At 42.6% G+C, this 14,145-nt stretch overlaps 1 protein-coding gene across 1 annotated transcript; it reads left to right on the forward strand.

Moving 5' to 3' along the window:
- The first annotated feature begins 8,856 nt into the window (after positions 1-8,856).
- On the forward strand, positions 8,857-14,092 carry LOC125516459 (probable proteasome inhibitor). Its single transcript, XM_048681897.1, has 9 exons — positions 8,857-8,882; positions 11,736-11,903; positions 12,203-12,256; positions 12,348-12,401; positions 13,138-13,215; positions 13,303-13,331; positions 13,417-13,474; positions 13,550-13,627; positions 14,011-14,092. The coding sequence occupies exons 1-9, from the start codon at positions 8,857-8,859 to the stop codon at positions 14,090-14,092; spliced, it is 627 nt and encodes a 208-aa protein (XP_048537854.1).
- The last annotated feature ends 53 nt before the right edge of the window (positions 14,093-14,145 follow it).

Here is a 14,145-nt window from a genome sequence, read left to right on the forward strand (position 1 = left end):
CCAACAAGAGAAAGGCAATTTAATAAATCCATTCAAAAATTGAGAAGATGTTAGTTTTATTTATGTGATGACTGCCTCGACCAAAATCCATACATCTCAGGAGATGCAGGGCGCCAATCAGAACCATATTAAAGCAGCGGACAGAGAGGTCCGAGAAGAAGAAATAAATGCAAGAACATAAATAGGGAAAAGGAAAAGGAAAATGAAGTGTATTGATGCCTCGAGAAGATACGACCTCGGCTCCTTCGCACCTAAGGAATGAAGAAACAATTTGCAATCCCAAGACTGATGGTGGTTTCTACACTGTTGAATCTTTAGATGCATTGGTAAATGGATATATAATGAAACTGCAATAATACAAAGCTACATAGATTCTTATAAAAGAATTAACCACTCAAGTCAAGGCATGTCAGAAGATGAAAATTATTTGCATCAGACCCATCAGAATTAGCTTTTGCCATGTAGTGTATGAGCTAAAACTGAGCATTTACTTATCGATAAAAAAGCATCGAGCATCATCAGCTATAAAACAAAACTATATTTTCCTAATAGATGGTACAGGCATGAAATACCCAAGAAGCAGTCATGAGAAATCTGAACCTTCCTCGGGTTTCCTTTGTGTAAATAGGAGGCATTTTTGTCTGTGTAACCCTCAGAGCACAGAACCAAGCATGAGAAATCTGAACCTTCCTCGAGTTTCCTTTGTGTAAATAGGAAAATTGAAATCCTTTGCCACACATCTGAACCTTCCAAGAAGCTGCTATCAGGGTTACACAAAGCCAACAAAAACTACTCTGAAAATTTCATTTATAGCTAGAGATCTTGATCCTGACAAGCAAAATAGACAGTCATGTTTTTATTTGACAAAAGATTTTGGCATATTTACCTCAGTTTAATTAAACCTCCAACGGGGATGATGATGCAGCCATTGTTGCAAAAGCTTCACCAGCATCAGAAGTTGGAGCACCCCGCTGAAAGGGATAAGGTACTCTTATCCTGTTATTGTAGTAGAAGAAACAGAGACGCTCATGTTACTAAACAGCAAGGTTAGTGCAAATGGAATAAGCATATCTTTAGAAAAACAGCAGCAGCGGTCGAGGATACCAAGCGCAGCAGTCGCCTGCACATGGTGCCTGACCATCCAGGCGGCCATGGTGCGTAGGATACAGCGCCGCCGTTGAAGTCAATGTTGTCGATGTCCATCCCTTCCCCAGAGAAGGTCCTAACCCCTGCACACTGCTAACAATAGCTCTCTATCGTGGGTTAGTTCTCTCGCACGATCAACAGCACACCCATCGGTAGCTCACATTAGATTTAGAGTATCAAATATAGTAAAGTTTCAAACAATATGAGCACTGTCCTAACCAGCCCCAAGATACTTATGTGGTTTTAGAATTCTTTCCGTGACATAAAATATTTTGAATTTCCTTTGCCCATATTAATATATACTCCCTCCGTCCCAAAATTCTTGTCTTAGATTTGTCTAAATACAGATGTTTCAAGTCACTTTTTAGTATTAGATACATCTGTATCAAGACAAATCTAAGACAGGAATTTTGGGACGGAGGGAGTATGTATCAGTGCCAAGCAGAGAATGCAAGTTTAGTCAGATAACCCACAATAGGGATATAGTTTTCAGAAAATAAACATTGTACTTGCCAAATTATATTAAGAAGTGAAATGTACAAGATTCACCTTATGCTTGGAAAGAGCCTTTCCAGTCATCTTTATCGGTCACCAAACACCATCATAAGTCTTGATGTTTGATGCTTGTTCTAAAAAAAGCATAAATGGTTTATAAGTGATGCTTGATGCTTGTTCTAAAAAAGCATAAATGATTTATCAGTGCAATTGATTGAACATGTAAAAAATCATAATATACCTATTATTACTACGGGGAGGTAGCACTGTAGTGTTTTTAAGATATGCACAAATTTAGGAGCTTAGAGCTGATTCAGTTCAAAGTTGCCATTTTCCGGTGCTCATCTGGACAACCTGAAAAAAAAGAAAAACTGCACAATAGAGGCTATAGAACATTCACAGGAAGTGCTCAACAATGCAATACCAAAATTTAATCTAATGAGCGCGCTTATCTTTGAACCTAAAAAGGATAAGAATATATATATAAGAGCGCTCATTAGATTAAATTTTGGTATTGCATATATATACATAAAAAACAGCCACCTCATACCAACAAATCAGAAGAGAAATTTCTTCAAACAGGTTGTGGGCAAGGTGAGTAAATATACTCCATATATCTACTGAACTCCAAATGGACAGCTTGGCTGGTGAGCTTACAGATCAGGTACGAGCTTCTCGTAAAAAGTAGAAATCTAGGATTCTAAGTCTTTCCAGTTGCCAACGCAAACAAGCTAAAAAAAATTAACAAGAAAAAATGCAAAGAGGAAAAAGAGGGCACAACCATCCACGCAGATGAGCCGCCTCAAATTCTTCTAGATTCATATGATCTATGGTCATGCCATCGCCATTAGAACATGTACGCATCCAAGGAAACGCCAGCCAGCGAGCCAGCTACCCCCGCCGATCCAGATGCATCAGCGCCGCGATCGGACCAAGGAGCCGCGCGCCGTCGATGCCATGGTAGGGACGCCCGCGCCTGACGCCGCCGAGATGAGTGGCGGGTGGCCTGCCTCCAAGAGGGGGGGGTGTGAGGGCGTCAAGCTTGGAGGGAAGATAGGGGCAAGGCGGCAGAAGCTGGGGCTGGTCGAGGAGGGTGGCGGCTTTGATGTGTGGGGCGACGGCGAAGGGATGGATCGGCGGCGGAGGGATGGAACGGCGGCGGCGAAGGGATGAATCGGCGACGGCGGAGAGATGGATCTGGGGCGAAGGGATGGATCGGCACGGGCGTTGCAGCGGGGAAGAGGGTGGCTCTGGGTGGAGCGGCGGCGCGAAGGGATGAAGGGCGGCGGCGAAGGGAGACCTCGCTCGAGGGCAGGAGTCGTCGATCGCACGTGCGGGCGATAGGTTTAGGTTTTCTTTTGTCGCTGGTTAGTTTCCCTAGGTCTTTTTTCATTGGTTAACCATCGTAGGTCTTTTTTCGGTCGTACGTGCATGGATGCGGGTTGGGGCCTCAGCACGAGGTTTTTTCGGTTCTTGGTGGCTAAGTCGGAGGTGGGAGGAGGTACCGAAAAAACCATGGGAGATGGGACGAAAAAAACCTGGAAGCGAGATTACCAACTGCTCCATTAGGAGTAGAGATTGTACTGCATCATCCTCTCCTCTTCTGGGAAATCCCAACACATCATAAGTAGCATAGCTCTCATGAATTTTCGGGGATTTAAACCACAGCAAACCACATGCTGCCGGCCAACCCTCGCCCCACTCCCCACCCCCGCACACCCTCTCAGTTGTGTGCGCAAGGCCTGGAAATAGACCAAAGACAATTGGCAGGTACTTCCTGCCCTTCCCGTCTAAGATTTTATGTGGCCAACGCCCCGTTCTTGAATTTTGGCATAAACCCCTGGAAATGCAGGAAATGCATGGAATGTAGCTGGCGGCCCCCGAAAAAACCCTGGACCTGGCACATGTCTTTCAGCGGGCTCGTGTGAGCGTAGAAAATGTTTGGAGGCCAATAGAGGAACAGGCCCACACCCCCTTCATAAACTGAATGCATCCCCGCTACAAAGCTAGATCTCTTGTGGGAGAAGGTCCCGTTTCCACACAACCTCCATGAAGACATATTCCAAACGGTATATGATTTTTAGCACAGCCTCCAAGGGCCGTGTGAAGATGTCGCGCCAGGTCCCGTCATTTTTCGGACTCCCGTGAATTTCTGGGGATTCAACAGGCTGCCCGTTGACGGCCTCCCCGTGCACCCCCGCACCCCCCCGGGTTAAGCCCACCCTCTCGATTGTGTGTGCAGGGCCTAGCTAGGCATGGACCGAAGACCGTGGGCAGGGACTCCTCCCTTTCCGTCCATGATTTCATGTGCCCGCTGCTCCGTTCTTAATTTTCCGGCATAAACCCTTGGAAATGCAGAAAATGCACGGAAAAATGACTGGCGGCCCCGAAAAAGGCTAGGTCCTGGCACGTGTCTTTCAATGGACTCGTATGAGCGCAGAGAAAGTTTTGAGACCATCGGAGGAACGGGCCCCAAACCCCCCTTCACAAACCTGATGCATCCCCGCTACAAAGCTAGATCCCTTGTGGGAGAAGGTCTTGTTTCCAAACAACCTTCGTTAAAGGGTTACGAGCCACCGCCTGCCCTGATCGATAGAATTGTTTCGGAGCGACGCCTAGGGCTTGGTGGTTTAAGTACCGCACAGTTCGCCGACTACCATTCATCGGGGTCTCGGCACAGGTCGCCCACCGTCACGGGTCAGCTACAAACGGCCATGCCACGTGGCTAGTATTTGTCAGGTGCCTCTGACTAGTTTCCCGGCATATTGGGCATAAGCTGGGTAGCTTTGACTAGGTTCCCAGCAAAGCGTCCCCACATCACGGCCGTCAGCTGTAGACAGCCAGGCCACATGGCTCGTATTTGTCGGGTGCATTTGAATAGGTTCTCGGCACACTACGCATAAGCCGAGTTACTTCATGTCTGCGAGTGCATTTTGCATGGGGCTCGATAGTGCCTCCCATGTGCCGTGTCCTGTTGTTCACCGAGAGGCAAACTTCGGTGAACACAGCTTTTGTCATGATCCCGTGTTCTAGTATTCGGCAAACAAAAAAGAAAGAACTCAGTGACGACGATTTTCTAGTAGTGTCTTCTTGGTGTTTTGTTCTGTGGGCCGGCGATGTGCTTCACAGATCATGGCCGTCGGCATCTCCTGGTCTACATCAACTGACTTTCCCGCCGCTGTTTCTACAAGCTCCTAGGTACTAAAAATATTTGCTTAGTCGAGGCGGCATCGACCTATGCTCACGGCACGCCGCTGGTGGATGCAGGAGGAAGAAGACTTTGGCTCCCCTAATAATAATTCAAATATAATTTTATTTTCTGTACGGGTGAGTTTGTGAAGACACGTGTTACTTAACATATCTGCCTTAGGCCTTCTCGCAAAAGAAACTAAAAAAAAACTTAGTGCCATAGGAACGAACGTGCAAGCATTCAAGGTGACGATGGACGCACGATGAACTGAAACTGAAGACTTCGCTTTGACTGAAACTGCGGCGACGACTTCCTTTTGCAAAGTCACTGATGCGCTCGGGCAAGCCATACTCAGATGGGACCTACTCAGATCTCAGTTACTAGTACTTGTTCCTTTTTCATTCCCCCCGCCCCAGCCTCTCCTCTGCTCCCTCGTCCCCTTCCTTTTCTAGGGCGCCGCCACTCCACCGCCGCACCGTCCCACGCCGCCCCGTTGCTCCGCCGCGTATCCCCAGGACCCCCTCCCATCACCGCTGCAGTCTCCGGCCCTTCCTAGACGTCTGACCCGGCATCACTGCCTCCGCTCTGCTGGCCGCGCCCCCACGCCTGACCCGCCCTCGCTCCCTCCGTGCTCACCTCCAGATCCACGCCTGGTAATATGGATTTTCTAATTTGGACGCTGCCTGTTGCTGCCCATGTAGCCTGACGTTGAGAGCGCAGTTCGTCAATAAATAGGTACTTCTCCAGAACGCCGCTTGACCACCGCCTCATGGATCGCCTGCCCGCAGGTGCGTTCCGCCTTACGCCCTTAGCCCTAGGGGTTATGTTATGTACGTATATATGTGTTTTTTAGTGTGAGCGTACTGTAGTCTGCAAGTTAGGATTTGACAGACCCCATGTTTAGGGCTCCTGTTGCATATCTATGATGATTCTCCGGTTGAGTTCCCGAGCAGATTCATGTAGATCTATTTCAGGCGTGGTCGATTTGGGGAATGTGTTCCTGAGTCAAACAGTTTAACGGCTCCATGTTTAGGGCTCCTGTTGCATATCTAATGATGATTCTCGGGTTGAGTTCCCGAGTGGATAGATGTAGATCGATGGTTCGGCTATATTTAGGTGTAAATGGTGCAATGTCAGTCGCAGCTTCTTGTATTTCAGGCGTGGTTGATTTGGGAAATGTGTCCCTGAGTCAAAACACTTTAAGTGCTTAATTGTCCACTTAATTCAGAGAATCAGTCCCATCCCTAGATTTATGATCTATTGTTTGATCTTCTCTGGTAGTTAGTACTCCCTCCGTCCAAAAAAAAGTTGTAATCAAAGACACTTATTTTAGGACGGAGGGAGTAATACGGTATGCCATTTTAGAATTCTGAATCCTTTTTGAGCTGAAGTTTATGTTTATATATTCTGATCTAGAATTAGCAGTTCAATCCATGCAGTATTTCGGAATTGGTAATTCAAATTTGCCTGTGTGACTGAACTTAGTAGTGTACTGTATGTTATATGCTAAATTTCGTAATTTCTGTATTGAACCTCTGGCTTCAGACTTGGATCAGTACGGAACTACAAAAGTACTACTACTTGATCGTTGCAATATTATGTTCTATATATACTAAAATCTCTATTACTATAGTTAATACACCGGTTCTGAATTTACCACCTCACCTTCTGTTTTCCCTCCTAAGGATATAGCATGTCAATCATAGTATTAAATAGCGCGTTATCTCGGTGCTATAGCGTTTGCAGGGGCCTCACGCCAAAATGCATCGCATACAATTTGGCATCATTTAGCGCGCTATAACGTCAATTTAGCGCCAAACATAGAATCACATAGCCTTCTATTTAAAGCTATGATCTCAACATCCACCATTGAATTTACAACCTTTGATCTCTACCCTACATAAATCACAATAGCCACTGAATCGTATGGCCAAAGACCACTGGATTAATTCAGTCAGCCTTCCTGATATTCATGCCGCACATTACTTGTCAAGTGAAGAAATAAAAACAAATGGCATCACGAGCCTTGCCAACATCAAGAAACAGCCAGCAAATTCTAGTCACCTCATCATGTGGGAGTATCTTTAATTATTCGATGGTTTACTTGCTGCCTTGCTCTGTGCTCGCTAAACATGGCAGAATTTTTTCAACATAGTAGATCAGTATGTCGTAGTGCTTGGCCGGCAGAACTTACCAAAAGCTAATATCAAGTACTTTGAACCATAAACGAACTTGGTTACACATGCATGTAACTGAACAACTCAATTTGAACTACAGATTGTGAATCAATTAAAACATAAACCTTCAAAAAAAATACATTTCCTTATGCTTGCACATGCTGGCCATTGTATTCACAAATTCAACCACTTCCTTCTGTTAGAAATTATTAATTGAAACAATGATGAAGCGATTGGTTTTAAGTTTATATACCAAGGTACATTTCAATGGTGAAGTATTCTTTGATTGGATTGAAATATCTTTGAAGGAATTTTTGCAGCACTTCTGTTACACATTTATTTTCATTTGATTTTTGGCGAGGATTTTTTCCTAGCAACTGGCAGGAACACCACCTTTCTATTAAACAAGAGTTTAAAGCTCTTACAAATTCCTTTTGTGTATTGTATGTGTATTCACTCTCTCAAACTGTTGTGAAATAACATCATTGCAAATTCATGTTCCTCGGATTCTCGTGAAATTAACAAAGGCATAGTTAGTTTATTATATAATTTCTACTTTTGTCTTTGTGCATTCGAGAATCCATCATTCCAAAAACTATGTTTATTTGGACATAAGAGAGAAGGTTCATATTACTCATGTGTTTTGTATTGTAAAGGCCGTGATTTATTGTTTATGTGATTGCGTACTTTAGCTTCCAATTGAATCAATACTTATTTGCAAGGATCTACTACTAACATAAACCTAATTAGTGAAAAGTAGATAGAAGTAAAAAACAATAATCTTCTCTGCTTTATTGAGATGGGTCAGCCACTCAGCCCCTTTATATCGTAGACAAGACATGACCAAGAAGCCGATACATCTATTCAAATACATGACCGAGAAGTCGATAAATCTATTCAAACTCTACGATATCCAAATTAACTAGACCCTTTCCTAACAAAGTTTCTTAATCAACTAGCACTCTAATTAAGGGACAAAACTCCACATATGATGAGTTAGCCACATAACATTATCTCCCTTCCTTGAAAAACAGCACATCTGCAAGTTGTAGGTTGTCAATTACCTCCTAGGGGCCTTGGGTGCTATCAGTTGTGGAGCTATCTTTGTCGTAGTAATCAGCCTCGATGAAGAAGAATCGCATCCACCGGTGATCCCGAACATAGATCTGTTGCAGTTGAGGCAAAGGCCTTGACTAAGACATTCTGCAAACTCAGCTGGAGTCAGGTGCCGAACCTGTTGTGGGTGGGTTGGTTCTGTAGTGTTCAATGGAAGAACATGTGCTGGTAGTGGTGTTGGAGAAGAAGGTAATGTAACTGCATTGACCGCAGGAAGATCGGAGGGGTACAAGGCCCCGTAGGCCCAAAAGGCTGGTGTGGTGATGTTGTTGGAGGGAAATGCTGCTGCTCATAGGCCTTGTTAAAGGATATGGCAGTGTGGAGGTCAGATGGCAGTTGAAGCTCAACGTCAATACGAAGACCATGTACCAAAACCGTAATTGGGGTGATGTTAATGGATCATTGTTGTGGCACTTGACCACTAGCAACCTGCTGGTGTAGTCTGCAAGAACGGCAGATGCGCCAACTCGCTCAAGGAATTTGCATGAAGTGATGGCCCAACTAAGCGTGGTAGGCCTCCTTGAACTGCTCCCATGTTGGCATGCCAATGTCTATCTCAAGTTGTAAGTAGCACAACTGAACCCCATTGGTGAGGTGGCAGGCTATAGTCCAAACATTGTCGGCCTCATTATGTGCGCTACCCACGAAAAAACTACTTGCACATATTGAGCCAACCAAGGGGATCGACTGAGCCATCATATGTTGGGAAGTCGAGCTTGTGGAAGCGGGGCAATGACAGAACTTGATCCTGAGTCGAGGTGATAGTCAGTGGCGGTGGCACGAGTAATTTTTAGGTGTGGCAGAGTTTGTGAAGGAGAAACATGTATAAATACAACTGTGTAAGAGCGAGATCACTAGAATACTAGATATATACTACTTGTGCAAAAAATACGACTACAATCTAAAAATAAGTACCGGCACTCAAAATATCTCACTAGATATTTTAGTGAGTTGCTGTCGCCAGTCGATGACCCACACACAGCGGGTCGCCGCCTCGCCGATTGACGGCCGTTGGTCGCCACCTCCTTCTGGGTCCTACCGCTGCTGTCACGCATAATCATGTTTTCAGTACGAGTACAAGAGTAGTTTTAGTCGCAAGTTCGGACATATCGCTAATACTATGGTAGACTCACGTACATGCATTGACAAGGCCCAACAAAAGGTAGCTTTAGACATAAATATTGACTAGTGCAATATGTACGTACGTATATGTACAGCAAGCAGCAGCGTTTAGGTATTGACCGTGTCAAACATAACCAAATAGTTGCGCTCACCACCGGTGATGGTTAGGCAAGGTCAGAAGGGAGGTGATGGGCGGGGTGGTTCAGTAGATGGGTTTGGAGGGGGTCACGGCCATAACGGCATATGAAATAGGTTGGCAGGTGGAGGCGTGAAGGTGGCTGTGATTTGTAGCTGCTGCTTCTACTACATACATAACCCACCTTAATTACTGAGAAGTACATAAAAGTAAACGGCACTATTCTTCTCAGCTTTATTTAGAGGGTCCGGCCCTTTTCTAAAGTATAGAAAAGACTTGACCAACAATCCCGTACATCTATTCAAATTCTAATACAGTCTGTAAACTGACTTGACTCTTTGCTAACAAATTTGCTTAATTAACTAGGACACTAATTAAGGGATAAGACACCATGTTTGATGGACTGACCCTCATAACATTATTGACTTACCAATGAAACATGATTTTATTTGGTAAAAATAAGAAGTGGGGCAGTTTAGTTGGTTTTCAAGGAATCGGTGGGAAAAATTAAATAAAATTGAGGTGGCATGGGGACAGAGCTTACGTAGGGAGGTGAGGGGAATTGGACGAAAAGACAACGTAAGGCAGACCTTACCATTTTTTAGAAGAGATAAAATTGGAATTATTTTCAGGGTCAAACTTATCTTAATAGGCGAGGAATTGAAATCCGAATTTTAAAACATAGCTTTACGCTAAATAGTTGTGACCAATAGTGAGGGACGGAACATCCGGTCATTAAATGAATGGAACCGGTGGCTTTCTTTTCCTGCTTGCATTGTGGAACTAATGTACTCGTCATTCTAACTGGAATATAATAAATTGTAAATATCTAATGGGAGTTTCAAATCTGTCTAGTTGGTTCACTCGATGGGAATTAATTAAGTTATATTTTGGTGTGAGATGAAAGAGGAAAGTGACTCTGCAGAGTCCTGAATTGCATTGTAATTGCCAGCCTTTAATTATATATTTAATGTTTTTATTTTTCTTGATTCTAGACGAGGTGGAGGTGGGATTTGAGGGTTGGAACAGTATGTACAACTGCTATGCCTTTTTGTACTCCAAGGAGGAGGAGGTCAAGAAGAAGTGCATCTTAATGGAATGTCTACGGATTGCTGACTTCCTTGCTATTAATGCGCGAGATCTTGGGGCACGACACAAGAAACCCTGCAATCTCCACATAAAGTATGTTCCTGTCTTGTTATTATTGTTGTATATCATTCTTAGATTCCATGTGCTTTTCTTATTATTGTTACTAGAACACATGTCACTTGCTTCACACGGAAATATGTTTTGTGATCTAAGACATGTACATTATGTGGTAATCTTCACTCCAAAAATATTTCAGTCGGTAGTGATGATCTTTTCACCTTCCCACTATTTGGTTACTAACAAGTGGGGCTAAATTAGAAATTTGTTGATGGTCGGTTTACTCTATCACCATCGTTGCCACCTCGGCTGACTAAAATATTTGGTAACATAATAACATGAATTGTAAGCCATGCATGGTTTTCACTTTCAGTGAGATTTCACTGAATTTCATTAATTTCAGTAGAAACTGAAATATTATGTTTCGGTCAAAATATTTCAGCAAATTCAGTAGTACACAGGAAATCAAATATTTTTTGAAAATTTTAAATATTTAATTAAATTCAAATGAATATTTCGGCCTTTTGGCTGAAATGCAAACTGAAATAACTGAATTTCAGTGATTTCAGTTGGTGCTGAAATTTTGTTGAAACTGAAATTGAAACCCATGAAGCCATGCTATTTGAACTCAAGACCTGCTTCTTTTTTATGTGTGGAGACATTTTATATATGTAAAGACTACTTCAATTAATGGTTGAGCTACTGTGATGGTTTTTTGTGCTTTGTTGTATGCACATTCTTTTTGTCAAGTCCCTTCACTTGTATTAACAAGCTTTATAGAAATGATGTCGCTATAAGCGGAACAGTATAAATGGTATAACTAGTAACGATGAGCTAGACTTATAGAGACTGTTTATGAATTCGGCCAACCTGTTAGTGTGCTTGCTCTATTCTACTATGTGATGACTTGGGTTGCTACAACTATCTTAGTATAGAAATGTATTCTGTTTGATTGAGTATGATTTTCTGCACAAGATATGGTTATCGATATCCAGTGTGATACAAGGGGCAATAAGTGATATTAAATCTATTTCTAATTTATTTCTTAAGAAAGACCTAGTGCAGCCAAGAGGACAATTTTGTCATGTTTAGTTTATCATTATGTAAAATATTTTGAGTACTTGCTCTGTTGACTGGCCTTATGTTGAATAGTCTGGATATTCCAGTTTATAGTTTCGAGTTTTTGACCCTGGTTCTGTGTATATAGTGTGAAGGATTTCGTCTCTGAAGAACAGACCAGGAAGTATAAAGATTTGTACAAGAATTTTCCGGACTTCATTAATATCCTGAACTTAAGCTTATTGGCTGAATTGAATGGTAAGGATGCTGCTGCCGCCCAGAATCCTAATGTTGAGAGCAGTTCGTCAATAAACAGGTATTTCTATGCTGGGTTTTAAGGCATGTCCCATCTCCTTCTTTGACACTAAAAATCAGACTAAGTTTCTGTTTATCTCATCGCAAACAAATAATCTAGTATATTACCCTCTGTAATTACTTCCATGTTGCACTTTTACTTGGTACAAATGAATTAATATCATTATTTGGGGAATTTGGGCTTTTATGGTAATATTCTGATGATTTTACTCCTTTGACTAAAGTTTAACTTCCAAAGCTTTTCTGTTGTAGCTGACTCCATTTTTCAATAATTCTAACACGTGGCACTTCTCCTTGCAGTTCTGGAAATGTTCCGTGCGAAAACCCAAGTACAAGGATAACTGAACCAGCCGGGTAAGAATACCACCATTTGTATTTCCCCTTCTTCTTTTGTGTGGCACTCCTTTTATTCACCTTTTTGGTACGTTCTTGGAACTTCTTCCAGTTCTGAATATGTTCTGTGGGAAAACCGGAGTATAAGGATGATTGAACCTGCCGGGTACGAATACAACCATTTCTATTTCCCTTTCTTCTTCTGTGTGGCACTTCTTTATTCACCTTTTTTGTACTTTGTTGTCACTTCTACTTCCAATTCTGAAAATGTTCTGTGGGAAACCCCAAGTACAAGGTACAACCATTTGTATGTCCCATTCTTCTGTTGTGTGGCACTCCTTTATTCACCGTTTTGTACTTTGTTGTTATTTTATTGAGTCCTGTTCAATCTGATTTGAAATCTCTAAGGCTTAGCCACTAGTGAGTCTTTTCTAGTTTTCTTCTACTTCATTCATGCCTACACCGCCTTCAATGACAAGCTGAATGTCCTGGAACATGCCTTCGGTCCTGATATCAACTGGCCTCGTTCACTTTTCATGGGCATGCATGTCCTTACGCATATTCTATTGCCATCTAATTTGGTACGCATATATATAAGAACATCATTTTGCTCTATACTTATACTCTGTCCTGTCCTTTTGCTACATCACGCATATGATTATTTATTTATTTGAAATTTGGTACATGTGCCTGAATTGACACTTTATAGTACTCTGAATTTCCTAAGAATTTTCTTTACAAGTGCACAAACTAGTGAAGGGGCCTGTTCATGTCAACTTAATTCCGGTTCTACCAAAATTTGCACTCACTAGCACTCTTTGTAGGATAAATAGGCTACCAGTGAATTGGTTATAGGATATTGATAACGGGGCTAATATTTCTGTTTATGTATTGTTGTACAGGCTGATTTATCCTCCAGTAGCTCCAGTTGGTCATGATGACACCTTCCCTGTTCCTGATGTTGGCTTCTACCCTCACAGGTCTGTCTCCAACCATAATATACATGTAAAAGCATCGACAGATCAGTTCTTCCGCACATAATTAACCATGTGTCTTATTTTTTGCAGTGGTGGGACAGGTGGTAGTATGCACGTTGGTAATATGTTAACTGAGTATCTGTGGAATCTCTTTACATTTGCTCCTCTGTACTGTCTAACATGGAACCTATTTGATTACTACAGGTCCAAATGATCCACGTTTCTTTCCTACAAATCCTTCTACTCCTTTTGGTGACCTTGGGTATGTTCATTTTACCTTTACTAAATATACCATTGCAGTATTTGTTCTATCATAAACGGAATCAAATATTAATAGGAGTGTTCCGCCCGGTGGTCGCTACGAGCCAATTGGCCCGCCTGATGTTCCAGGTTTTGAACCATCTCGCTTTGTGAGGTAAGTTAGCTTTTCTTAACATTTTCTATGTACCCACTTTATGCTTGGAAACCGGTAAGGCTCAAGATGACCTGTTATTGTACCTGATACTACCGCTTTAGAAAGGTTTGTTGTCTCAAGTAAGAAAAAAACCGTTCTTATAGTTCATTTTTTTCACACTGATTCCTAACTCACATCCAATGCAACATCATGACCGTTCTTATATATATTCTTGTGTCATGGAAGTCATTGAACACAGTCCACTAACATATAATCGAAACAACTATGCTTATTCCTAGTTGCATCCTCCTCCTAGTTGCATCCTCCTGGGGTTTAGGGGTGGTTACTGGCTGAAACTCTGATGAACAGCTGTATGCCAACCTCCTAGTTTTTTGTTGACGCAGGCATTCGAGGCATTCAAGTCCTTCAGGTGGAAGCACTCACCCAGACCTTGAGTTCTTCCAGCAAGGCCCAGACTTCTTCTGAGACTCGGCTTCATGCCCACCTGCACCCTGTGCTGAATGACTCTGCTTTGTTTC

This window comes from Triticum urartu, chromosome 6 (assembly GCF_003073215.2).
Source record: "Triticum urartu cultivar G1812 chromosome 6, Tu2.1, whole genome shotgun sequence".
NCBI classification, from domain to species: domain Eukaryota; kingdom Viridiplantae; phylum Streptophyta; class Magnoliopsida; order Poales; family Poaceae; genus Triticum; species Triticum urartu.

What these genes read in the sequence shown, in the direction of transcription:
- LOC125516459 (XM_048681897.1), top strand. Translation starts at nt 8,857, where the DNA reads ATGACAGAACTTGATCCTGAGTCGAG. An exon ending in AGCAGTTCGTCAATAAACAG is followed by an intron (nt 11,904 to 12,202) that starts GTATTTCTATGC and finishes TTCTCCTTGCAG; the next exon opens with TTCTGGAAATGTTCCGTGCG. An exon ending in AGGATAACTGAACCAGCCGG is followed by an intron (nt 12,257 to 12,347) that starts GTAAGAATACCA and finishes AACTTCTTCCAG; the next exon opens with TTCTGAATATGTTCTGTGGG.